Below are 27720 nucleotides of genomic sequence, written 5' to 3'. Positions count from 1 at the left end.
ACCCCACCCTGTCTGTGGAGAAACTGTCTTCCATGAAACCGGTCCCTGGTGTCAAAAAGTTTGGATGCTGCTGCTGTACAGCATATTACTGTCCTGAATCCTGTAGGTAATTCTAGCACCTAAGTATTGATAGTGACAAGTATCTGTGTATCTAAACATAGAAAAGGTACAGTAAAAGTACTGTATAAAAGATAAAAAATGGTGCACCTGTGTACCTGTACAGGGCGTGTACCGTGAGTGGAGCTGGCAGGACTGGAAGTTGCTCTGGGTGAGTCAGTGAGTGGTGAGTGAATGTGAAGGGCTAGGACTTTACGCTACTGTGGACTTTACAAATACTGTACACATAGGCTACACTAAGTTGATCAAAATATTTTTCTTTCTTCAATAATAAATTGACCTTAGCTTGCTATAATTTTTTTACTTTATAAACTTTTTAATTTTTTTTAGCTTTTGACTCTTTTCTAATAACACTTAGCTTAAAACACACACACATTGTATAATTGTACAAAAATATTTTGTTTACATCCCTATCCATAAGTTTTTTTTTTCTATATTTAAAATTTTTTATTTTTACTTTTTAAACCTTTTGTTGAAAGCTAAGACCCAGACACATTAGCCTGGGCCTGCGCAGGGTCAGGATCATCAGTATCACTGTCTTCCACCTCCACATCTTGTCCCACTGGAAGGTCTTCGGGGACGGTAAAACAGTACACAGCTGTCGTCTCCCGTGACAACAATGCCTTCTTCTGGATACCTCCTAAAGGACTTGCCTGAGGCTGTTTTACAGTTAGATTTTTTTCTTACTAGGCAGAAGAAGTGTACTCTAAAATAACAATAAAAAGGATAGTACAGTAAATACATAACCCAGCAATGTGGTCGTTTATCATCACCATCAGGCATTATGTGCTGTACATAACTGTGGGTGCTGGGCTTTTATACGATGGGCAATGGAGCAGGTTTGTTGACACCAGCATGACCACAAACATGTCAGTGACCTGTGGCACTACGACGTTATGGTGGCTACAACATCCCTAAGTGATAGGCATGTTACAGCTCCATTATTATCCTATGGGAACATCGTTTTATATGGGGTCTGTTGTTGACCAAAATGTCATTCAGTGGTGCGTGGCTACACTTTCATTCTTTAAAAAGTCGTAGCGCTTCTCAGAGGCTGTCCTGCCTTTCATTGCTTTTCATTCCTTGTTTCCTCTGAAGAGACCAATGACCCTTTGAGTAGAGGCTTCACGTCTTAATCTGCAGCCCTGTTCCCCACAGCTTCCGTGCAGTCCCTCACACACAGTGGACACGGATCCTGTTTATCGTGTTTGCTCCAAAGCCATGACCCATGAGAAAACATTTCCAGCGGGGTCTTTTATACCAACCTTTTATCGCTGTGATAATTAAGCGAGCAATTCTCTTTTGTTAAGAGCTCTCCATAGATGTGCCTTTTGAGACCTGCTTTGGAATATTTTAATCTTTGTAAGGTCTAATATTACTCTCTTTAGAGGCTCCTAGGTAACTCAGAGCTTCTCAGGGAAGCATCAGTTTGATAATAACATAAATATACTGCCTGGATTTAGCTACCTTTAGTCCCAACTTATTTCTGCTCCTCTAAGACAAGTTTTGTGTTTTCATTAATAGTCAGCTATTTCTCAGAGACTCTTAGAGTGGGGAATTTGTGAGATGTTTTGAATCTGAAAGACCCTGAGACTCCTTTGTGGGGCTGCATCTGCCCGGCACAGCTCTGGTATTAGGGAAATGAGACTGCCAGGTAGCTCACTTATCTGTATGTTGGCACATACAGAAAGATAGCCTAGCAAGAGAGGAAAAAAAAAATCTCAGAGGGAAAAGAAGTAATAAAATCAAGCTGGTTTATGGTTTGTCAGTCCGAGATGCTTTTAAGCCGTATCTATAAAGGTACATCCACTTAATGTTTGTTCTGCATTTCAGGCATCATTGTGTGATAAGTGGTGTCAATTTAGCCTCTTTAAGCCTGATCTCCTGTGGGTTGAGATTTAAGTGTTGGAACTTTACTTGAAAGGACTCTATCGATTGGACTTTGATTTGATCCTTCCATACCAAAGAGAGGAACTAAATAATGACTGTTAGTTTTTATTTATTTATTTCTTTTTATTCACTTTATAGGCCTCTCTCCCTCCCCCATTCTCTACCTTCTATTTATTTCTAACCGTTCTGCCCTAAAAAGGCTAAAGTGATATGAGAGAGAGGGGGAAAAAAAGAAAAATCAGCTGTCACCTTGTGAACATAATTGATTCAATAAATAATGTCTTTCAATCCCCAAGGCAAACCTCAGAGTCTTCACTTATGTCAGTTAGTGTTCAACTCAGTAAGTGGTGGTGGTCTTCATTTAGATGGATGGGAGAGTTCACAGGCTCTCACTTCCTAGGGAAGGAGTGCGCTTTTCTTGTTTTAAAGTCGTACCATTTTTATGGACCTACTCTGCAAAAAGAAACTTGAAAGGGAATTAATGTGGTGGGTTTTATTTTTCCTTAAAATAGGAGGACAATTTAATTATTTCCCAGGAGTTTGTTGAAACAAAAAATTGAAACACGGCAATGAAAACTCCCTGGAATCCACTAGACTGTAAGCTCCATGAGGGCAGGGACTTTATCTTGTTTGTTCCTCACTTAGTCTCCAGAGCACATAGTAGGTGCATAATAAATATTTAACTGGATCTGTTGTTGAATGAGTAGAACAGACATGAACATAATCCAGGTCTTACGTTAATTCAGTTAAATTTCATTGCACTAGTTGTTTCCTCTCTTGCGCCTGCCTCTTTTTCCCCCAGTTCTTTAAAAGAAGAGCTATAAGAGTACAATATATCTGCAGAAATGATTGAGGAGAACCTCTTTTATCAATTGCTACACTGTCAGAGTTCCAGGTGATGTAAAGCTGCTATTTACAAATTCTAGTAAGTGAACTAGTCATGCTTCACAATCATATGAGATATGTTATCGATGTAAAGATTCTAGGTCTCCGCCCTGGAATTTCTGATGGAATCAGTGGTAGGGCTTGAGGGTAGTATAGAAAACACTGATCCAGTCTCCTTGCAGGCCCTTGACCTCTGTAGTCTAAGTTACTTTTTGGTAAAAGTGATCAGTCTAAGGCACCCAGCAGAACGATGGGTGGAGCTGTGACTAGAACCCAGGTCTCCTGGCTCTATAATGGTGCTCCTGGTCCTACAGAGGTTTAGCCAGCACTCCCTGCTACTTAGCTTTCTTTAATATAGGGACAGTATTTGTGGTGATCACCAGGCAGAATCTGAAGGACCTTCTGAATCCTTAAGGAAACATTAATTTTGTTCTATCTACTTGGTGTTAAGTATATTTTATTGTATTCTCTAACAATGTCTTTGATGACCCTCTCTCTCCATCCCTCGGATGGAAGATACACCCCAAGTAGGAAGTCCTTGCCTTTCTCCTTGTCAACCCAAATAACAGACAGAGAGAAGCTCTCTGAAAGGAAACGATATTTATTTGGGAACAGGCATTACAGTGGAATACAAGTGCCATAATAAGCTATGTGCATATTCAGGGGGGTAAAGAAAGGCAAAGGTTTGTAAAGAAAAAATGAGGAGGATTACATGGTTGTTTTGAGATGATTATCCTTGGCTATAAGGATCAATAACAACCAATCCAAGGTTGGACAGGGCGCAGATGTCCTTGTAGAAGTATTTTTTGTGTATGGTCACAGTGGCCTTGGTGCAAGTTTGTGGTTTTTGTAAGAGTCTTTTGTGATAGTTTTTGTTATCAGGCATATAGGCATGAAAAGTGTCTCTTTGTGCCCTTCCCTGGCTCTGTTGATCAGGGACTTTTTTTTTTTGGTTTAACACAAGTGACTCCATTTTGATTCTGACAACTTTCACATGCTGTAGGCCCATTTAGCAGTTCCCAGCCCAGCCTGATCATAAGAGAATCACATGAGTGCTTGTTAAAGGTATAGAACTCTGGGGCCTGCTTGAATCCTGTGAAATCAGAATCTTCCTGGGAGGGGTCTGAGGACCTATATTTTAAGTCATAATTGTTCTCTCCAAATTACTTTTCACTTTCTGAGAATAGCAGGTCCCTTTCCGCTGGCCCCAGCTTTGACATCCTTAAGACCCTAGTTTATAATTACATTATAACCCTGTCTTCCCATCTGAAGGATTATCTTCTGGTCTGCAGAACTTGTCCTTAAGGAGGAAAGGCATTTCTACTTTCTTCTTTCCGCCAGGGTGGAATTTTACTGAGCACGGTGTGTGCGTAGACAGGTTGGTATGGAAAGTAGTGGGGTGAGCATTGCGAGAAGGTAACAGGTGCCTGTGAGACGGAACAGGGTGCCTGTGCTCTTGCCCTGGCCTTGGTACTTCAATCGCTGCATAATTTGGGGCAAATTACTGAAACCTCTTTGAGTCTCTGTTTCCTCATCAGTAAAACGGGAGTAAGAATAATACTCGTTTGGAGGTTTTGTGTATATTAAACAAGATGTCCTAGGTCGGCTCTGGGGATGCAAACTCAGAGACAGAGATTTGCATGCAGAGGCTATTGGAGAGAGCTCTCAGCAACAGCTCTCATGACAGGCTGTGGGAAGCAGGATTAGGAGAAAGTGATGCTGAACTATGATGCAGTTGCATGCAATAAAGGTCTCAGCTGATCCCACGGGGAGCTGTGGAGGTGTCCCCAATACAGGGAAGGGGCCAAGTCTTTATACCCCTATATGCACTGGATCTGGGCTGCCCCTGGAAAAGGGACATGACCTCAGGTAAGGCAGCTCTTTTTGGCTGAGGGTGGCTGTGTGCCAGCCGCAGCCCACAGTCCTAGGAGGGGGAAGGAATCCTGGAGTCCTGGAGGGGATCTCAGTGGGGAACCACAGGACCCACTACCCAAGGTAATGCACATGACCCCTAGCAGTAAAGCTAGCACATCTATAAGTGTTCAATGAATGTTAACTATTGTCATTATCATTCCAGCTCTGGCAAGGCCACTTAGCAGCTGGGCCACTTTTAAGAAGTTACTTAACTTCTCTTGGGCTGTTTTCTTGTGGTTAAAATGGAGATCCTACAAACATACGAAAAAATACTCAGCCTCTCTAATCATCAGGAAAATGCAAATCAAAACCACAATGAGATATCACTTAACTCTGGTGAGAATGGCTTTTATCAAAAGGTCCCAAAACAATAAATGTTGGTGTGGATGAGGAGAGATAGGAACACTCATACACTGCTGGTGGGACTGCAAACTGGTACAACCTCTATGGAAAATAATATGGAGATACTTCAAAGAGCTAAAAGTAGAACTACCGTTTGATCCAGCAATCTTATTACTGGGCATCTACCTCCTCCCCCCCCAAAAAAAGACATTCTATCAAAAAGACATCTGCACTAGAATGTTTATAGCAGCACAGTTCACAATTGCAAAGATGTGGAAACAATCCAAGTGCCCATCAATACATGAGTGGATTAATAAAATGTGGCATATGTATACCATGGAGTTCTACTCAGCCACAAAAACAATGGTGATCTAGCACCTCTTTTATTATCCTGGGTAGAGCTGGAGCCCATTCTACTAAGTGAAGTATCCTAAGAATGGAAAAACAAGCACCACGTGTACTCACCATCAAATTGGTATTAATTTATTGACACTTATGTGCACATATAGTAGTAACATTCATCAGGTGTTGGGTAGGCAGGAGAGGGAGGAGGGGAAGGATATGTTTACACCTAATGGGTGTGGTGCGCACCTCTGGGGGATGGACACACTTGAAGCTCTGACTCAGGTGGGACAAAGGCAATATATGTAATGTAAACATTTGTACCCCCGTAATATGGTGAAATAAAAAAAAAATTAAAATGGAGATCCTAAACTCTGCTCTGCCTACCTTCTTGAGCACATGTGGAGATTATGTATGTGAAATTGCTGAGTAGCAAATTATAAAAATGTAAGGTATGACTATACGCCTACTTTTCTGAAATGAATATATGGCCATGACCTGGATTCCTTGAAGGGAAAAGGTTTTGATAAATGTAAAAGTGCTTGTCTGTGAAATACGGCATTTTGATTTTTCTTTCTTCTCGTTATAGGGAATTAGAATCATGGAGATGCTGCTAAAGGAACAGTGTGGTGCCCCCTTAGCTGAATAAAGAACCATCAGTGAGTACCACGAGCGGAGTCAGAATTATTTACTCAAGCCGTGTTTTCATGCTTATAAGCCTGGTGTTCTGCATTAGCCTCCTTGGGCTATTCATGCCGTACATTTCCGAATTATAGGCACAGAATGCCATTTCGCAGGTGTTTTATCTCTTCAGTACCTTTATTTACTTGGTTCTTTGATTTTCAGAGCAGTTTTGTATTACGTGCTGGGTTACAACTGCATTCAAATTGTTAAAACAGCTCAGCACAATCTGTCATGATTGGGGCCCTCGAGGTGGCGTAGATTTGTAAGGACTGTAGCTCAGATTAACTGAAGCTTAACGTGAGTGTTCTGAGAACAGTCAAAAGAGGGATTTAAAACTGTAATTGGAGCAGGAAGGAAAACAAAAAAGAGACATGTTGATTGGCCAGTGAAACAAATATATCTTATTAGTCATATATGCTTCCACTGATTGGGGGTGACTGCCTAAAACGCTATTGAAGATTCTGAGGCCTTGAGAATAACTCTTAGGCTCTGGGTAGGAGTGCCTTGATTGATTAGCAATGTCTGCCTTGGGCACAGGATGGAAACAAGACAGTGATTGGGCTGAAGCATGTGCCACGTCTAGTTCAGGGGAAATGGTGTAGGGTTAACATGTACCAGGGGACTTCAGAACTTACCCCCTCCCCTCCAATTTCTATTGTTTGCATCAATGAGAATGGTCTTTATAGCAGAGAGGGCAGGAGAAAGTTATTTAAGAGACAATCAAAGCCCCAAATAAATATGATGGTTTTACATCGTACAATATTTATAGGACTTAGGTTTTTAACATCTGAGAGGGGACCTGAGTCCTATAGATATTACAAAGCAAACATTACTTGGATAATTTAGAATTATCTCAGATTTTCTTATGTAAGCTTAAAAGTATACTACACTTGGTTTTGTGTAAGCACCCTGGTATTCTAATTGTGGTGTACAACACAGTTTGAGTGTAATTAACCAAAGAAGCAGCAAAAGGAACATTCATATGCAAGTACCTTAGCATTCCAAGCATGCTGGCCACGCCTGCGAATGAACATCAGCTGAAGAATTGTAAAGCGTTCTGCTTGTTTGCAGGTTGGACTCCATTCTGATTAATAATAAGCCTCTGTATACCTAACACATATTAACAGATTTCCTTATTGCTAGAAAGGCGAAACAAGACAATTTCATTTAGCATAGGCACAGCACATGGCAGGTACTCATAAAATGTTGAATCTAAATATGGTTTACTCCTACATCCACCCTGTTCCTTAAAAAATTGTAGAGACGAATTTGGCCGCATCTCCCTGCTTTTCTAAGCTGGCACATTTGTGAGGCTCACTAAGCACCTCTTGTGCTTGTGCACCTGGGCACAGATCCCATTTCATCCTGGGGGTTGGATCTCCAAGTTGAATGAGGGAATGAGGGGCCTCCACTGCCATGAGAAAGGTACGTTCCTATTGGTTTTCAAACTTCAAAATCGTGGTTTTCAAACTTCAGTAAGCATCAGAGTCATCTAGAAGATTTGTTAAACACAGATTGGTGGGTCCCACTGGCAGAGTTCTGGTTCAGTAGGTCTGAGGTTTGGCCTGAGCATTTGTGTTTCTAACGAATTCCCAGGTGTGGTCCTGGGACTGCACGTTGGAAATAACAACTTTAAATGAGCTCTCACCTCTGGCTGGAAACAGATTAAATGCTAGGGCACTGAGCAAGCTAACAGCGAGGGTCTTGAAATTGTTGCCATGTATTCAGTCAGCTTTAGATTAATCAGAAGAATGATTTCGTTGTGTGTCTTTCCCCCGATTTTAGCATCTTGTTTGCCTTTTTTTTTCCTGCTCGAATGGTGACAGGCTCCGCCTTGGAACAAACACAACTGAAAGGAGAGGAGAAGAGATTCACATGAACTTGTATTTTAAATCAGTTTGGATTTTCTTTTTAATATGTGCAGATGGCACATGGTGCCAATTTTATTGGCAGATAATACTCCAATTCAAGTTTATAAGTTATACCTTTGCCACAGCCTTGGTTAAATCTTGAACTAGTACAGAATTCACCTGTGCTAGAGTGCTAATTTTTAGCATGCTCAGACGTGGCATACTTGTTCTTGATAGTCACGTGCTTTGTAAACCCTTAATTTACCATGACTATATGCTTAGCCAGGTGCTGCATAACAGTAAGAAGGGATTTTTCTGTGTAGTACAGGTAATGCTGTAGGGTTGGTCCATTCACCACTTTCCAGAATCTTCAAGGCTAAGCAAAAACTCCTGCTGCAATTTGAGAAGGAAGAAAGTGCATCATATTTGTAGTCCAACATAGTTAGTTCCACCAGTTATTTGGCCAAAGTATGTTGCTCAGTATCAATCTCTCCAATCTTAGATGCTCTCCAAAGGAAGTGCAAGGGTAGAGGCCGAACCACACCAGAGTTTTAAATCTCTTAGAATGTTTATTTCCATCTCTCTGATTTGGTGCCTAGTGCAAGTGTTGTTGGTCCCAAAAGCAAAGTCACCAATTTCGGGAGGGTACACTTTTCATATTTGCTTGCGATAAATATGGCAGTGACACCAACCAGCTGTAGCATCTTCCTGGGCACACGGTTATTCTGCATGAACTGATCAGTAATGGAAACAGTCAAATACGTGGTCTCCTGCAGTAAATCAGCTTGGATTTGATGTGTTGCTAGTGAAAATGAGTAAATTAAACAAGTTTACAGCATTACGAATAGTCTTAAGTTACCCATGCTCTTTTTTTTTTTTTTTAAACTGTGGTTAAGGACTCAGGCATGAACCCAGGGCTTTATATCATTTATGCAAAGCAACTTATTCTCTTCTCTTAAATGAAGTGGTTGAGGTCTGGATACTACCAGGAGTTTAATACAGGACAGTTACATTTGATGAATTTAATACAATGGAATTCCTGAAGGATATATATAATTCAAACTCTCAAAATTGATCACCAGTTTTCTCAGAGGAGTAAATGTAAAGTAGGGATATATATACACTCTTACCACATAAATCTATAATTACTGTAAATTAAAGGCTATTGCTGAGGCCTTAAGCTCTTCTCAAAATCTCTTTCATTGAGGTATTATTTATATACAATTAAATTGACCAATTTTAAGCGTACAGTTTGGTGAGTTTTAACACATATATACAATTATGTAAGTATCACCACAAATATGATGCAGAACATTTTGAGGCTTTGATGTTGCCATGATGTTGCTACTATGTTGCCAGCTTCTTTCTTTCCCTTTCCCCCCATTTTCTTGACTATTTTTACAAAGTTTTTTGAGCTTGAATGTTTCTGTTTTAATGGCACTTTTTATTTTCTCAAAAATAACTGTATTCTGGAAGTTGGGCGGGTGGTTATAGATGGGGAACCTACTGTTTTTATGAGTGGTAAAATGCTACATTAAAAGAAGGGGGGAAGTTAGCCCTATAGCTATAGAAGAGAGGTCAGAAAACCATGGTTCCTAAGCCAAATCTGGGCTACTGCCTGCTTTTATCAATGAAGTTTTATTGGAACACAACTATGCCCCCAACTATGTTCAGAGCTAAAGCCACAGGGTTGAATAGTTGTGACAGAGACCTTACAGCCTGCAAAGCCAGAAATATTTAGTATCTGGTCCTTTGAGAAAAAGTTTGTTGCCTCCTGATTAATGTCCTAAATTAACATCAAGGAGTGTTGGGATGATTGTTTGGCCTTTTTTATATAGCATTTGACCATATCTTATCTTTACTCCAAAGTTTATAGTTTGGCAGTTTATTTTCCATGCATTAGCTCTCACATCACCATTTGGTGAAGATTTGGAGGATGTTATTTTAAGGCATAAAGAAGTATTAAAATGACAATAACATGAAGTTAAAATACTAGCAACAGTGGTCACTAAAATTGCCATAAAGTTCCAATGCACATACACAATGGAGTAGAAATACAGGGATTTTGTTTAGCACACAAAGTGGCACTGTCATTTGGCAATAGTATAGCAGCTGTTTATAATTAACTCAATTTGCCAACTTTCGAATCTTGCAATTCTTAATTTTTAAAAGATATTTTGTGGGATTTGGTCAAATGGGCATAAGGAGACATTTTATATCTTCATCTCATACTACATTTTAAATTTATAGAATTTAAATTAACATAGAATGTGACTACTTTGTATATTGCACCAAGTATTAAAGATAACTTTGTAGAACTCTCTGTCCTGTATGTCCAAGTGGGCATTTGAAAATTAGAAAGCTTAGAAGGTGATTTTGTCATGAGCCTAAATGGAGACACATAAATCTCACTAACCAAAATGCTTGTGGCATTGCTGTTGACACATCCATTTGATAGATTTTTGATTTCCTGTCATTTTTGAATAAAACAAATAACGATGACGTCTGTTTGTTCTTGCCGCTGGCAGTTGGGGGACTAGGCTTGGTGAGATTTGATAACATAGAAGAGTTCTATTAAATCAGAATGATTAAGACCTCAATTTTAGCTATATCTTAACTCCTCTCTGAACCAGCTTCTCCGGGTAGTTGGACTTAATAAAATGAGGTGCTTGCTTTGTTGGATGATTATTAGGAGGTAGAAATGCAATTTCTTCAAGAATTATCTATAGTGATAGAACTCAAGTTACTCTAGAGAGTTGCATCAGAAAAGAGGGCCAATAAGTATTGATTGGTGAGACATGTTTACAAGTGATAAAGCCTGTTTGCTTTCTCTTGCAGGGAATCCGTATCCGTGTCCACTTGTTTCTGAGAATCACCTCTTGGCCACAACACATCATAGACACAGTTTCTGGAATGGGGTTTGGGGATACAGTATTGGCAGCTTAAAGAAGAGACCTTCTTGCGGGGACATAAGATGTACCGCCCTGGGAGCCTGCTTCAAACAGTGGGACTCATGGAGATGAAAGCTTCTTGCTGGATTTTTATGACACAGTCTCTTTATGATTTTACAAATAAAGGAAAAACCCATATGAAATGATGTCTGCCCTTCCTCAGGATGTCCTGCTGGTTGTGTGGTGATGGCGTCAGGGCAGCCAGAGTCAGGATAATGGTCTGGAGAGGGTGCTTGTGCCCTTATGTTACCAGCATCATTGTTCGTAGGACTTGTGAGAGGATTCTGGAACAAATAAAGGAGTTGAACCTGGTACCTGATTCATAGGTGGCCTGGAACAAACAGGCACGGTACCAGACCTGTACGGAAGCCAAGCCATATTTATAGCAATGTTTACTGTTCTCAGAAATCAGGAAATTTGATTTCCATCCATAAGTAATACGTAACTGCCATTGGTGTATCTTTTATAACATGACATGTGAATTGTGATTTGGTCCTCGGAAGGAACACGGAACGGAGAGTGGGAAGGCAGATTCTAGCCTTGGCTCCTGCTAACTCATCCTGTGATAATGGAGCAAATCATTAAGCTCTCTGGTTTTTTGCTGGGAAAATGGAGATAATCGGGCACAGGCCTCTCTGCCTGTGGGCTGTGATGATTAAACAAGGTAGTTTAGTGCAAGGAGCACAGGTTTGGAAATCAGACAGACACACCTGGGTTTGAATCCAAGTGCTGCCACCTACTCACTCGATCATGTACCTAATTTAAAATCTTTCTGAAGCTGATTTTTTAAAATTTGTAGAATGAGATGACACTATTATTATAACTTTGTGAGGTTATCGGACTGATTTGAGACCACGTATATAAAGTGCCTAGTGTGCTGCCTGAGGTACAGAAGTCCAGTAGTGAGAAGCCATTATTAGTATGTGAAACATTTTGAAAATGTACTTTTCAACTGTAATGTAAGGTGGTGTGACTTTGAAAATTAGAGGACAGTAGTTTGCATTTCTCATGATCGGAAGCCAACATATAAATGCACACCCCCTAAGAAAGCTTGAAGAGAGGTAGTAATTTGGAATTCATTTTCTTAAGATAAAAATTGGGCTATTACTCGAAAGTCTTAGGGAAATTGTTCTTTTTTTTAATATTTGAAAATTTTTCCACTTAGTCCATTGATGAATTTCAAAGCAATTGTACTTTTTCACATAAGCCCGCCACTGTGAGTCTCTTCTTATTGTATTTGAGCTATTTGTGCTGTCTGAATTTTGTTCCAGGATAATTTCCCTTCATTTCCTTAGCGTTTCAGTTGTTTTGGAGGGAAAATACATGGTAGAAACCAGAACACACTTTGACCTTCTTTTCTAGTTTGCAAATGGCATTTGGTAGTCTTTTGGAGTAGTAGCCTTTTTTTTTTTTTTCCCTAAGAATAAGAAGTGATATGAATTATTGTGAAAGAGACAGGCAAGAAAATCCTATTGGGAGGTTGGCATTGGAATAAACTTAACGCTTCATACTCAACAGCTGGCATCCTCTGAAGGCAGGAGTTCCCAACCTGGGCTGCCCATGAGGAGCTGCTGCTATCCCGGTGCCCAGGCTGCTCTCCAGACCAGCAATCAGTCTCTCTGTGGGCAGAACCCAGGCATCCGTAGTTTTTAAATCTCCCCAGGTGATTCCAATGGGCAGGTAAGGATGAGAACATTACAGTGACTTCTAGGTAATTTGTGGATATTATATAATTTTTCTTGATATCTCTGAATTTGGGAAGAATCTTTGTAGCAGGAATTTTCATTACAAATAGAATGAGGCACAGAGAGACTCCTGCCTTGGTTCCTTGAAGCCAGGGTGGCCACTGCAAATGGTCTGGTGAGGGAGGCGGGCAAGGGCCGCTGGAGAGACACCCCGGGGAGCACACGCCTGGCTGAAAGTGGGCAGCTCCCGCCCAGCTGTGTGGCCCTGCGGCTGGTTTTTCTAGTTCTTCCAATTCCCAATTTTCCAGGAAAAGACAGCATTAAAAAAAAAAAAAAAATCCCTGATTTTTTTTTTTTTTTTTTTACCTGTTGACAACCAATTCAGAATGGTTTAAAACATTGTGCCGGCCAAACAAAATATGTTTGCAAGCTGGTCGTTTCCAGCCTGTGCTTCAAGAGTGGTAAGGGCAAGCCTAAACATCCTGGCCAATTTTTAACAGATTTGTATTTTCGTATTCTGGATGTAAGCTGCATTCTGCTCTCCTCCAAGCCTGCTTTTAGATGTATTTTCTTCCCCATTCCGACGTAATCCTCAGGGATTACTTTTTCTCAGTATTGTTCTCCCTGCAGGCATCTATTGCTTCAAGTTTCACATATATGGTTTAGAAATCTTATGGTCTTTTTAGAACTAATTAGGGCTTAGTAGCTTTTTTTTATTATACGTCTTGTGATGAAACATTTAGAAGTCCGTGTTTATCTACTGTCTAGTGTAAGAATTGTCAAAACCAGGAGTATAGCCTTACTGGGCCCACGAGGAACAAGAGTGGGGAAGAATTAATTTCCAGCCCTGACCCATCTGACGACTTCAAGGTGATGGTTTACTGTGTGATCCTCAGACTTCACGTGTACCAGAGACCCTTGGAGAGGCAGCTGAAGCCCTCGAGCCCTTGCCCCAGAGATTCTGATTCATGTGATTTCAGCTGGGACTCAGGATCTGTATTTTAAAACAAGTTCTCCAGGAGATTTGGTTTCAGAAACACTGATTTAAGGGAGATGTTTTTGATCTCTGTGTCTCTTGTTGTCTAATGTTTTTCAGTCAGTTGGGCCTACTGATCAATACAGTTGCTCACTCAGGACGCAACAGAAAGTTCTTAGGCAGAGAGAAGCTGACTTAAGCTATCCCTACATGACTGAGGTGCTTTTACTAGGAAAGGGCTTTTATAATTTTAGTCATATATGGGTGAAAAGGGTGCTGTATTTTTTTTATATAAATTACTTTGTATATTTTATAAGCAGCATATATGTACTAATATCCCATTTATCATACATTGTAAGGTGCGTGGTATAGACAACTCAAGGTTAGTTTTTTAAGTTGCACATCTTTTTTGGCTTTATTTCAACCACTTACGTGGAACTTTCTTAATTTAGTATATGTTTCCTAGTTTTTGCAAACAAACTCTACCAAAGATAATTAAATCTTTTCAGAGTCATCATGTATGTTTTTAATTCTTTCAGATCCTGCTTAGTTTTGTTAAAGCCTCTACACTGAATGGCCCCAAATGTGCTTGCTCTTTGAGTTCCACGGTGGTTTTTAGCGTTTTCCTTTTTCCCTCACCGTTATCTGTCATTTCTCTCTGCTGTTACTGTGCTTGCCTCTCGGAGCCTTCCTTTAATTTGCTGTGGGGTTGGGAAATCACGTAACCTCAGACTCTGTGTCGAGTAAGAGTAAACGGGATTTGAATGAGGTTTGGGGAGGCTTTTCTAGCAATAAAGTGAATGCACGTTGCTGCATTGACTTGGGGACATTATTTTAGTGACTCAGCTACCTTCCTATAACTTACTTCCTGATCCTCCACTGCAGCTGTCAGATCTGTGACCTCAAGACAAGCGAGATGTTGCTAGAAATCATTTCTCTTGATCTCAAACCTGTTGTCTCCCCCAGCTGTGTGAGCGTTTTTATGCATGCAGTTCTGTAATGTGAAACTCCTGAGGATTGAAATTCAGAAATTTCTCAGGCCAAGTTTTTGTGCAAGAGAAAGTGGTTTTGATTCAGGGTTATTGTGATTGAGAGATATAAATTAGTTCTTTACCCTCTGCAGTCATTCTGAAATAAAGTTGTTACGACTAATATTTGTGCACGATTTCTGATTTCTTGGGGGGAATCACGTCTCTCAGCACAGCCTGTGTTTATTGTTTGTGCTGATGATCCTAACTCTTTTCAGCTGCCCCAGATGAGGGTGTTATACTGACCATATGATGTTAGCTCCCCTCTTCCCCCAAGGCGAGGCATTAAAGTTTCTCCCAGAAATAAGCAGAGGCAACGTTTTTGGGTGGCCTGGATGGGCCATGTGCTCATGGAGCAAAGGCCCAGGATCTGCAGAGCGAGAAGAAATGAAGCACAGCACAGACAGCAGAATGAAGCCAGGTGGTCCCAAAGGAGGAGGGAGAAACAGAGTAGATTCTTGTTGACCTTTGAGGCTCAGCTATCATTTCGTACTTTGTTTCCATGGGACCCACTTTTCTTTTCTTGTCTTTTTTTTTTTTTTTTGAGACAAAGTTTCCCACTGTCACCCAGGCTAGAGTGCAGTGGTGTGATCATAGCTCACTGCAAGCTCAAACTCCTGGGCTCAAGTGATCCTCCTGGCTCAGCTGCCCAAGTGGCTGGGACTGTAGGCACGTGCCACCATGCCTAATTTTTTAATTTTTTGTAGAGACAGAGTCTTGCTATGTTGCCCAGCTGGTCTCAAACTCCTGGCCTCAAGTGATCTTCCCGCCTCAGCCTCCCAAAACGCTGGGATTACAGGTGTGAGCCACTGCACCTGGGGCATGAGACTCACATTTATTCTTTCATCTGTCCCCTTTTAATTGAATGTATGTGAGTGGGTTTCTGTGCCTTGTTACCAAAATGGTTTGTCTAAGCCCTACTAGTGCTCTTCCTTTGCTAGAACCGGAGTGTGGGGATGACTTTACCTTTAGGGGTAGAGTCCTTAGTTTGGCCACCAGCATTTATTGAGCACCTACTGTATGCAAAAGAAAGGAAGGATTTGACTTCATTCAGTGGGTCACTAGAAGGCTTTGCAGTGCACAGTGATTGCAGGGTACAAGACACTGAGGCATAAGCATCTTTTACCTTCAGATTGTTCTATTGCGGCCCGGTCTGAGGACATCCCTGATGTCTGTTCTGCAGGTAGTAGGATGGCATGCTGACAACGTGGGCTAATGCTGCACACCTTAACACGAGCCTTGGAGAGACCGAGGCACGTGGAAAGTTTGTCATTCCTAAGAATGACAAACTCAGTGTGATGGGGACTCAGAATAGAAGTTAACATAGAAACTCAACCTACTGATATTTGAAATGTAGTATTTAAAATTTTAAATGCAATTATTTGGAAAAACCTGGGGAGCTTTAAAAAATACCGATGTCTGGGTCTCACCCCTAGAGATTCTTTCTGATGTCTTGATGTGGGTTGCTGTCCTGGCATCAGGACCGCATGCAGTTCCCCAGGTGATGCTGAAGCCAGGGCAGTGCTTCCTGCCGACTTCAGAAGCCGTGTTCGCTCTCCCATTGGTAGTAACCCTGAAGAAGCTCGCGGGAGGAGGCAGTTTGAGACACGAGACCTCTCTTTTCTAGTGTTTTACCTCTAGTCCTTCAGAAAAAATATAATTCACTGTCCTAGACAAAAGTGCTCCAGTGTCTCTTAAATGCTAATAGAAGAAAAGAGATGCTAAAAATACTCCACCATGCACAGCCTGTTTTGTTACAATCAAACGTTTGAGTTGTATTTGTTGGAACAGAATTTCATGCAGAAAAAGGATCCCACAATAACTCCAGACCTTTGCTTGTCTTGAAGGGTTAACCTGAGTAACACACTGCCGGACCTTAAGATGTAGCTATGCACTCCATGCTGTGCGAGAGGCGACAGGGAGAAATAGCAGCCACTATCCTGTTAAATTAAACTCCACGGAGCTATTCTCCGGCATTCTCCGAGAAGGTTAGAGCCATTTCGTGCCTGCCATCTGTTAGGCTGCTGATGGAATCATTACTTCTTTGTGTCGGTGCCAGGATAAAGTTTTAGATTCGATGACAAAGGAGAAAATGCTAACTTGTTCGATTGTATGTTTTCGTTTTCCCATTTTGAGTTAAGGTGTCTCCTTAAATTCGAAAGTCCATCAGTTGTTCCAACTTTAGTAAAATTACTGCACAGCCAGTTTCTTTAGAGGTTTGGGGGAAATCATTTTCTGGACTGAAGCCACCTGTGTAATTTGTGTTTTTTTTTTTTTTAAGGATGTAGTCTTCAGTCTCTGGAAACCAAAATGGTTCTTTTCGATCAGTGAAAAAAAAAAAAAGGGAAATTTACAAAAGCCAGTGAGAAGGATTTAATGAATAAATTACTACAAAGCATATTTATTGTAAATGGAGATGGGATATGGGGCCGGGAGAGGGAGAAAGAAAGGGGAAAACCTTACCAAGGTCTTCCCTGTCCCTGATTAGATAAGCGTGGCGATGAGGAAACATTTATTGTCTAATGTTTTCTTTCATAAATGACATTTCTAAGAAGTGGAGGATGTAGCATGGAGGTTCAGAGTGTCCAATTCATGTTTCCCCCAGCCTCCCATGCTAACCTTGACCACGCCCTTAGAGCACAAAAAAGTTTAATGCAGCTGTTCTGCTGGTTTCTTGGTGATTGGACACAAATCCCTTAAAAAACTTAGAGTCACACCCAAAGCCCTAGATAGCTACAATTTTTAATTACAGTTTTAAATTGGATTAAACAGTATGCATCAGATTACAATTGGAGCTATTCCAGTATGGAAAGTAGTCTTTTTGTATGTGCGAAGTCAGAAGCTAGCATTGTAACTTATTTCCTTGGGTGTTAATTGTTCTGTCAAATGCTCTGAGAACTATTTCTTTCTGGAAAAAAATAAATGCTAACCACGTTTTTGGGCCTTATTAAAGGGAGGTATTTTACAGAGAAGAACTGGGGAAGAGCAGAGTCAGCTAGACATTTATTAATATTTTTCCTCTGATCTGCCTCTTCCTGGGGGTATTGCCTTCAATTCTCAAAACAGGGTACTTGTTCCCTTGGGGATCTACAGTCGTCTCTGTGAGGGGCTTGTGAAGCCACAAACAAGGTAGACTGGCAAAATCCTCCTCTTGGAGCATTAATGTATTCTCAAAGCTTTGCAAGGAAAACACTATTTTTAAATGACAACAAAAAAATAACTTTGTAGAATGTAACATTAGAGTGGATTCTTAATTTTAAAACATGAGACAACAAAAGAAATTTTGTTTGGGGCACTGGAAATTCTTGGAGTGTTGCCTAGAGCAAGTGTTATATTAGGTTAAACCCAATGGAAATTCCAAAGAATGGCAATTGCATATGGCGCAGCCTACTACAAATGCTTGTAACCAGTCCATCCCTAAATGCTCCACGGCCCTGTTCTGCTGGTAAGGAATGGGGTCTGTCTTGGAAAAGTTGGAGAATCCCTGATTTAGGGCACCTCCACTCACTGGAACTCCCAGAATTCCCATGTCCCTCAGAGTCAGCCTTACACCCCAGCAGCATATCCGGTAAACTAAGGTAAGCTTTGCCATCAACTGCATCATGGGTTATTTTGAATACTGAGTTAAGGTAGAGCTCTTGGTTGTTAAAGCTCTTAGTTGATGAGTACTATATATAAGTGTGAAGAGCAATTTATTGAACATTAAATTATAGATTATTTTTCCCTGGAGAGAGAGAGAGAGAGAGAGAGAGAGAGAGAGTGTTAGTTTTGGCAATGATGTTTTCTCTTTTGTTCTCCTAGTTAGAAAAATATTATTTGTCAATATAATGCTTGTAATATACAATTTTTTTCCTCAATGGAGGCAGTTCATATATACTGCAGCTTTCTCCAACCAGTGAGTCTATAGTGTTTAATCCAGGGTGCTTGTTAAAATCAATGGGAAGGGGTATAATTAGTCTTGAAAGGATAAAGTAACAAACACATGGGAAAAAAATTAATGAAGCAGTGTTTTGATTCTTGATTCTTGTAATTATAGTGGTACAGCTGGTTCTGCTATAGTGAAGCTCTTACCATTTCCAATAACGAACCTTTTTCCTGGTTTATTCTCTCAGATACATTTTAACTGTCTTCTGGATGGGAATTGTATAGCAGTTGCCAGCAGGAAAAACTTTCCATTTTATTTAAAAAATACATGTATTTCTATTAAGAATGGCAAATATAGTAGAGCCCTAACTTCTTTGTTGAAATAGTATACCCTGGTCAGATCTGAATTTCCTTTCACAGAAGTGAAATTTGAACATAAATTTGGTAATCAATAGCAAGTAATAAGAAATTTTTGTATCTGATTTGATTCAAATATCTGCTGAGCAATGGCCACAGACCAAGCTCTAAAAAGTTTGGAGGTTGCATAATGCGGGTGAGGGTAAGGGCTCAGGAGCCAGAAGCCTAATTTGGAAGCCTAGCAGTGCTGTGTAGTAGCTGGGTTGTTTAAACTTCCTGGGTTTCGTTTTCCTCATATGGGAGGGAGTAACAGTAGTGCCTATCTTATGAGGTCGTTGAAGGGCTTCAATGAATTAAGACGTGTAAAAACAGTTGGAGCAGTTCCTGGCACATAGTAAACACTCTGCAAATTCTGGAAGAGAGTGTGTTGAGTCTTTAAATGTTTGATAGAACTCTCCAGTGAAACCATCTAGGCTTGGAGATTTCTGTTTGGGGGAGATTTAAAATTACAAATTTAATTTTCTTAATAGTTGTAGGGTTATTTAAATGTTCCTTTTCATATTGGATGAGTTGTGGTAATTTGTGGTTTTCAAGGGAATGGTCCATTTTATCTAAGTTGTCAAGTTTTATTCATAGTGTTTCTTTATTACGCTTTTGGTGTCTGCCTAGTCTTTAGTGGTATCCCTGTTTTATTCCTGATATTAGCAATTTGTATCTTCTGTTTTTTATTTTGTCAGTCTTACTAGATGTTTGTCAATTTTATTGATCTTCTCAAAGAATCAGCTCTTTAGGCCGGGCGCGGTGGCTCACGCCTGTAATCCTAGCACTCTGGGAGGCCGAGGCGGGTGGATCGCTCAAGGTCAGGAGTTCGAGACCAGCCTGAGCGAGACCCCGTCTCTACTAAAAATAGAAAGACATTATATGGACAACTAAAAATCTATATAGAAAAAAAAATTAGCCGGGCATGGTGGCACATGCCTGTAGTCCCAGCTACTCGGGAGGCTGAGGCAGTAGGATCGCTTAAGCCGAGGAGTCTGAGGTTGCTGTGAGCTAAGCTGACGCCACGGCACTCACTCTAGCCTGGGCAACAAAGTGAGACTCTGTCTCAACAAAAAAAAAAAAAAAAAAAAAAAAAAAAATTAAAAAAAAAAAAAAAAAGAATCAGCTCTTTGTTTCCTTGATTTTCTGTATTGCTTTTCTATATTTAATTTATTTCTGCTCTTATCTTTATTATTTCTGCCTTCTGCTTGCTTTGGGCTTTTTTTTTCTTTCTTCTTTTTCTAGATTTTGAGGTGGGAACTTATTGTTTTGAGGCTTTTCTCTTTTATAATGTATGCATATAATGCTATAAATTCTTCTAACTGCTTTAACTCTATCCCACACATCATGATACTGTATATTCTCATTTTAATTTAGTTTAATGTATTTTTTAATATCCCTTATTTCTTTAATAGTAGCCATTCTGATTGGCATAATATGATATCTCATTGTGGATTTAATTTGCATTTCCCTGATGATTAGTGATGTTGAACATTTTTTCATATGCTTCCTGGCCATTTTTGGGGTCTTCTTTTGAAAAATGTCTGTTCATATTCTTAGCCCACATTTTAATGGGGTTATTTGTGGGTTTTTTTTTTTTTGTTGTTGTTGTTGAATTGTTTTGAGTTCCTTGTAAATTCTGGATATTAGTTCCCTGTCAGATGTATAGTTTGCAAATATTTTCTCTCATTCTATAGGTTGTCTGTTCACTGTTGGTTATTTGTTATGTTGTGCAGAAGCTTTGTAGTTTAATTAAATCTCATTTGTCTATTTTTGTTTTTGTTGCCTGTGTTTTTGAGGTCTCAGTGATGAATTTTTGCCTCGACTAATGTCCAGAAACTTTCCCTAGGTTTTCTTCTAGTATTTTTATAGCTTCAGGTCTTACATTCAATTCTTTAATCCATCTTGAGTTGATTATTGTATATAGTGAGAAATAGGGGTCCAGTTTCATTCTTCTGCATTTGGCAACCCAGTTTTCCCAGCACCATTTATTGAACAGGGTGTCCTTTCCCCTGTGTATGTTCTTGTTGATTTTATCAAATATCAATTGGCTATAAATATGTGACTTTATTTCTGGGTTCTCTATTCTGTTCCATTGATCTATGTGTCTATTTTTATACCAGTACCATGCTGTATTGGTTACTATATACCCTTGTAGTATAATTTGAAGCCAGGCAATGTGATGCCTCCAGGTTTTTCCGTTTGCTCAAGATTACTTTGTCTATTGGGTTCTTTTTTGGTTCTATATAAACTTAAGAATTGCTTTTTCTAGTTCTGTGAAAAATGACATTGGTATTTTGATGGGGATTGCATTGAACCTGCAGATTGCTTTGGGCAGTATGGTCATTTTAAGGATATTAATTCTTATGATCCATGAGCATGCGATGTTTTTCCATGTGTTTGTGTTATTTCTTTCATCAGTGTTTTGTAATTTTTCTCATAGAGATTTTTCATCTCCTTGGTTAGATATATTTCTAGGTATTTTGATTTTTTTGGTAGCTACTGTAAATACGATTGCCTTCTTGATTTGGTTCTTGGCTAGATTGTTATTGGTGTATAGAAATGCCACTGATTTCTATACATGATTTTGTATACTAAAACTTTACTGAATTCATTTATCAAATCTAAGAGTTTTTGATGGGGTTCTCAGGGTTTTTCTAAATGTAAGATCATATCATCAATGAACAGTGGTAATTTGTTGGCATGGGTTGGGGTGGGTCCTTTATTTTCTGTGGTGTTTGGCTGGAGTACAGAGGTTATCTTCTAAACATTTCTGGTTTTCAAGACTGCCCATTTCCTGGTCCTTTGGAGAGAGCAGCTTTTTTTTTTTTTTTTCCCCCCTTTTATTTTAATTGGCTGTGCCTGTTGCTGTTTCCAGGCAGTTGGCTTCTCCAGCACCCGGTCTGGGATATGTGAGGAAAAAGAATAACCAGAGAATTTACAGCAGTGTTGTTCTTTGTGTGCCAAGTTTCCTAGCTTCTTCACTCCACTTTTCACCGTCTTTTTTGTTTTATATATAATGCCCAGGGGTTTTAGTTCTACCACCGCTGACTTTTTATAAGTTCAAGGTCTTTGGGCTCTTTTCTCTACTGAAGTCTGACCTTTCTTTCAGTTCTCAGCTGAAGCATCCCTTCTGGGACACTCTCTCTGAGCCTCCCGAACTGCTGGGATTATAGGCGTGAGCTACTGTGCTCGGCCCGAAGTCCCTTTTCTCATGGAGCTAATGAGGTTTTGGTTTTTTTTTTTTTTTTCCATTTATTTATTGATCATTTCTTTTGTGATCTTTTGTGAATTACCTCTCCACATCAGTTGCTCATCCACCTGCTGCCCTCCCCACTCTTTAATGTGTTCATTTAACAAATATTTTGCTCAGGAGTATGGAAGATGTAAAATTAAAACAATCCTTTTCACAGTTCATCTAGCATGTATTCTGGCTCACCAGTTCATACATTCAAACGAAACCGTCTTTCTAAAGAACAGGTCTAGGCAGCCTACTCATCATTACTAATTTTATATAATTGTGAGTAATTTAAATGGTCACATGAGGCTAATGGTCACTGTATTGAATAGAGCTGCATGTTCTTGGGCAAATCACTTACCATCTGTGAGTCTTTGATTCCTCCTCATGCTTATGATGAGTAATAAATAAAACAAGGTAATAAATTAAATTTAAAGAACTTGAGTAAATATGTTTTTTAAAAATAAAGGCCAACGTACTTGTGATTTTTGGTGTTTTGTTTTTATAATAAATAGGTGGTCCAATTGTCTAGCAAGAGTTAAATAGTATACATTGCACGAGGGAACTGAACAGTTGAATTTAATGAAACCCTTTTTAACAAGAACCAGTTGCAATGTTAGGTTGTAATTGCAAAGGAACCTGCCTAGACTTCAGCTTGTCATATTGCTTTATTGTAAAATGATGCTCGATTTGGATTTTCTAAAAGTTAGAGGCAGTGATGAGAGGTCCAGGGTGACAAGTCTGTAATATCATCAGCAAGAGTTTAAACAAAATCCAGCATTTCTCTGATGAACCCACGTTTCACTCACCTTGAAGGGAGCCCTGAGTGAGATGGTGTTAGTCTCACAATGCGATTGGTCATACTGATCACCTGTCTCGCTCATTCGAGCAGTAATAGTAATCCCTCACATCTGTAGAGGCTGCTTTAGTTTATTAAGCACGTGCACATCCACGATCTAATTTAAGCAGCCCTGTGAAGGCGGGGGCAGGTGATTTAAAGTTAAAAGATGAGGGGGAAGAAATGGCGGAGTAGTAGCGACCTCCTGGTTCTCTGCTCCCGGAGTGGGAGGCGAAGAACGCGGACAGCCACACACGCGTGGGTCGCTTTCCCACAAGAACAGCATCCAGAATCTGCAGAGAAGCAGCGCGGGACAAGCAGCGCTGGAAAAAAAAAAGGTAAATTGGAGAAGCCACCACTAAGTTCTGGGAGTGTGAGATACACAATAGGGAATGGAGCGTGGGAAGGCCGCGCCCGCGGGCCGGCTGGGGCAGTGTGGCCTGACCCACAAGGGGTGACTCTTCCTCTCTGGACCTCCACATCCACTCGGGGAAGAGTCTGAAGTCTGTGCGAAGTTGAGGCACAGGCTGACGGGCAGTTTGGAGAAAAGACAAAGTGGGGGGACGTTTTGAATTCTGCAGTGCGGGGTGCTAGGTCCGCGCTGGGCGGGGGAGGGGCAGGTCTGAGCGGACACGTCCCATGTCAGCAGGAGGGAGTTTGGAGACGGGCTTCTCGCCTCTGGCGATCCGGGTTCCAGAAACAAGGGAGGTGACCACCGAGGGAGAGGCTCTGCCTCTGGAAACCGCCGGATGATCCAGGATAATTTTCTCACCTCGAGACTCTTGCCGGGCATGGTGGCCCATGCCTGTAGTCCTAGCTACTTGGGAGGCTGAGGCAAGAGGATCATTTGAGGCCAAGAGTTCAAAACCAGCTTTGGCAACGTAAAGCGAGACTCCATCTCTTTTAAAAAAACAAACAAACAAACAAACAAAAAAAAAACAAAAAACAAAAAACTAGCTGGGGGTGGTGGTGTGCGCCTGTGGTCTTGCTACCCGGGAGGCTGGGTGGGAGGATCTCTTGAGCCCAGGAATCTGGGGCTGCAGTGAGCTATGATTGCACCCCTGCACTCCAGCCTGGGCAACAGAATTAGGCTCCCTCCCAAAAGAAGGATAAAAAAAAAGATTTCTAATTACATCTGTCAAGTCTCTTTTGCCATATAAGATTCCAAGGATTAGGACATGGGCATCTTTGTAAGGCCATAATTCTGCCTACCACAACTGGTAATATTTGCGAGAAAAAAGAGAGGATGTTTTAATGAAACCTAATTTCTTGCTTTGGAAATACTCATTCAGTTTCAATTGACAAAAATTGCTTTTGAATCGGATGTGGACTAGCTAACTGTAAAATCGTGGGAGAATTGTGCAAATCTAGAAGGATTCTGCACTTGATTGCTTCAGAAGTGTCTATGTTCTTCATCGAGGAAAACAGACTATAAATCAGAAGATGTAATATGGCTTTGATTTATGGAAGGAAAATAATGCAGAGAAAAATGAGTAGTATTTTTTTAAAGTTTTCCCATTTTAAGATAAAATTCTTCAATTTCTAGGTTAACCAGCCAACTGTCAATCCTAAGTGTGTCAGATTTTCTCATATATTATTTAAGCCAACGCATACCCTATTCCCATTTCTTCTGTTCTGAGGTGAGAGAATAAATTTAGGTTGGTGATTCTTTAGGTTTTGGCTGAAGTCTCGGACTCCTTTGAGAATTTCATGAAAGCTAAGACTGACCTTGGAAAAACACTCATACAAACAAGTTTTTCCTTTCTGTTTAGTACATTGGATAACAAGGAAGTTATTCTTCAGTTCTTGGTCCACTATCCTATTTTATTTTCCTCTTAACCTCTTAGCCCTATTTTGATCTTCACTCCTATACCATCCTCCCCATAGACACCCTCCCTATTTTATTTAATACTTGTTCTTGGATAAATGTATTATTGAAAGACAAATGGTGTTATTTTGCATATTCAACATTTCATCTACATTTTTAGGTGATTTTGTGCATCTTCTGAAGTTTGGATATTAGAGGGTCCATGGGTCCCAGGTCAAGAGACTTTATCCTAAATCTGCACGATCCAATACAGTAGACATTAGCCTCGTGTGACTATTTTAAGTTAAGAGTGTATAAAATTAGGTTTCTAAGTCACAGCCACATTTCAAGTACTCAGTAGCCACATGGGTCTAGTGGCTGCTATCGTATAGGACAGTGCAGATACAGAACATGTCCCTTATCGTGGAAAATTCTATTGAACCAATACTGCCTTAAATGATCTATAAGAATTCTCCCAGCTCTAACACTAAGGATTATTTAAGTAGGAAAGCTTTTCTCTACCTGGCATGCCTTTGTGATTGAATGGAATGACTCATTCCTCAAAAGTGTTTTAGGGAGTCCACGATAAAGCAGATGGGAGATGGGCTTAGGACATGAAAGCTGTGAGCAGTGATTCTGGGTCCAGCAAGATACAAGACTGCAGAATGTGCTGGAATTTTACACTGACACAAACTGTAGTCCAGGAGGCCACCAGTATAAGCCCTAACACTTACATAGAACACTTCAGAATTCGAACACCTGTTTAGTTTTAACTGCTTTCAGTGATAGTGTTATTATTGTAATCATTGGTAGTGTCCAGACGGGCAAGCAGGTGGGGCCCATCACCAGGAAGAAGACACAGAAGGTGATGTAGAACAGCTTTTCACTTTCCTCATTGAACCACCTTTTGGTTTACATAAATTGTGTCTGAGGAGATCATTTGGAGGCTTCTGCTTTCTTTAAGCTTCTTCTTTCCTTTCTATTCCTCAGGGTTCTGATTTCCTCTTGGAATTGGGGACATGAAATCCTCTAGTCTGGTCCCAGGTAGCGGGGAAAAGGTAGACTCTTATGGCTTGTGCCTGCTTTTCAGATTCATCATGATGGAGACATACAAATTTTTTCCTTTGCTAAGTTTGACAACTGCTCATAGCATAGTTTATAAACAGGAGTGAGGGGTAGAAAGAACAAAGTAAAATGAGGAAGAGAGAAATGATCTGCCATGCTATGTATGATCTTACTAATGACCTCATTTTACTAATGAAGACATTAAGACTAAGAATGGTTCAATGTCACGCCCCAAATTATTCAGGTAGTCAGTGTTTGTGCTCTGTATACAGTGCTCTTTTCCATGTCATACTCACTAACAATTTGGAATAATAGAGAGTTCCACAGTGTCCAGACCACTCTGATGTATGTCTGCCTCTCTGACACATTGGCTTGTTGGATTCCAGCCAGTATACATCTTAGTGACAGTGCATCTTAGGAATGGAGCAACATTGTGGCTGAGGATAGGCATGCTAATATGAACATTTGCCATGGCCAGTAGTTGTGATAGATGGATCAATGCATGGATCCTTGTGTTCAAAACTGGCTATGTCCCAAGAACTCTGAGAATCTCCAAATTTATAGCAGATAATTTCCCCTATAAAATGCAACATACTTTATGCGCATTAGTACATATGCAACAATATAGTAAAGGTTGCAGTGTAATATGCTGTGACGGAGATGTTGAGTCTTTGTCTTGGCTCACTCACAGGTAAGAAACGTGTTTTTGTTCTCTCTCCAAACAGCCTCATCCTCATTAGCACAGGTGATTCAAATTTATTACTCAGCAACATTACAAATGACTCCTTGTCGTGGATCCTCATACCGCGTACCAACAGTTAAAACCAAATGCCAAAAGTAGTTTGGCATTTTGGGAATGTGCTAGTCATTAGTGCTGCTCACAAAGTGTTATCTTTTTCTCTACGTTTTGGGCTCATGGTAGAGTTGCACTTCCCTTCTTCAAAATCGGGCATGACTATGAAACTTACATTGGCCAATGAAATGTTAGGAGTCACTTCCAGACAGATGCCTTAAGAGCCAGTGTACGATTTGTGTGGGCAGAGCAACCTCCCACAGTGTGAATGAAAGCCGTAAGTGTGAAAAGTTGGTAGGTGACAATAGCTTGAGGTAGAAAACTGTCAGAGTGAAAAGCTACGGCTGATGTCAAAACTGGGCTGAGGGGATTGGTGCAGGACAGTTCTGCTTAATCTACATAGTGGGTAACCACCTTACTGTGCCTACCCATTCTCTGAGAGATGGGCACCTTGGTGGACTCCAGCTTTCTGGTTCTGGTCCTGGTCCTGAATACAGTGCTCCAATGGACATACTATATTTATACATATTCACCTGTCTGTCTATATCCATTCTCTCTCTCTCTCTCTCTCTCTCTCTCATCATTCTATCCATACCTCTATCTCCAGGATGGAAGTCTGATGAGTTTGACCAAGACAACCATCTTCCCAACCATAGAACACTGACCTCCCTTTTCTTAGAGCATTTACTTTAGAAAGCATGCAATTGTTAATTCTTAATTCTCATTCTTAAATTCTTCCCTTTGAGATGTAAATCTTCGACAACCCAGAAATATCTTTCTCAAGGACCTTGGAATCCATTTGAAATGTAATAATTGAAGGAGATAGCACCTGTCTCTGTGAGAGGGTAGAAGCCTAACTTGAAAAAGTGACAATGAGCAAACACAGATGATCTAATCCCATTGACCACCCTCCCTGCTAATGTTCTTAAATACTTTCCTGTGATCTCACTCCAGCATTTAAAAATTTTATTGCCTTTTGTTTCAGTGGAGTTGAGTTCCATCTCTTATTGCGATAGCCTTGAATAAAGTCTTCTTTGGCATTTTTGATGTGTCCA

The 27720-nt window shown here is 40.3% G+C and overlaps 1 protein-coding gene and 1 pseudogene across 4 annotated transcripts in view; one reads left to right on the top strand and one right to left on the bottom strand.

Annotated features, from left to right (window-relative positions):
- PRELID2 (PRELI domain containing 2) overlaps nt 1-12960 on the top strand; it is a 69137-nt gene extending 56177 nt beyond the window's left edge. For all 4 annotated transcript variants that reach the window (XM_069484160.1, XM_069484161.1, XM_069484158.1 and 1 more), the window contains 2 exons: nt 6080-6149; nt 10863-12960. In XM_069484160.1, the coding sequence (XP_069340261.1) occupies nt 6080-6139 (60 nt within the window). In that variant the 3' untranslated portion in view covers nt 6140-6149; nt 10863-12960. The remainder of the gene's footprint in view (nt 1-6079; nt 6150-10862) is intronic.
- LOC138392986 (G2/mitotic-specific cyclin-B1 pseudogene) lies at nt 8081-23793 on the bottom strand (annotated as a pseudogene).
- Between the last annotated feature and the right edge of the window lie 3927 nt (nt 23794-27720).

Source organism: Eulemur rufifrons, chromosome 10, assembly GCF_041146395.1.
Source record: "Eulemur rufifrons isolate Redbay chromosome 10, OSU_ERuf_1, whole genome shotgun sequence".
Lineage (NCBI taxonomy): Eukaryota > Metazoa > Chordata > Mammalia > Primates > Lemuridae > Eulemur > Eulemur rufifrons.
Note: the sequence above shows the minus strand (reverse complement) of the source record. Positions and strands in the feature narration are given on the sequence as shown.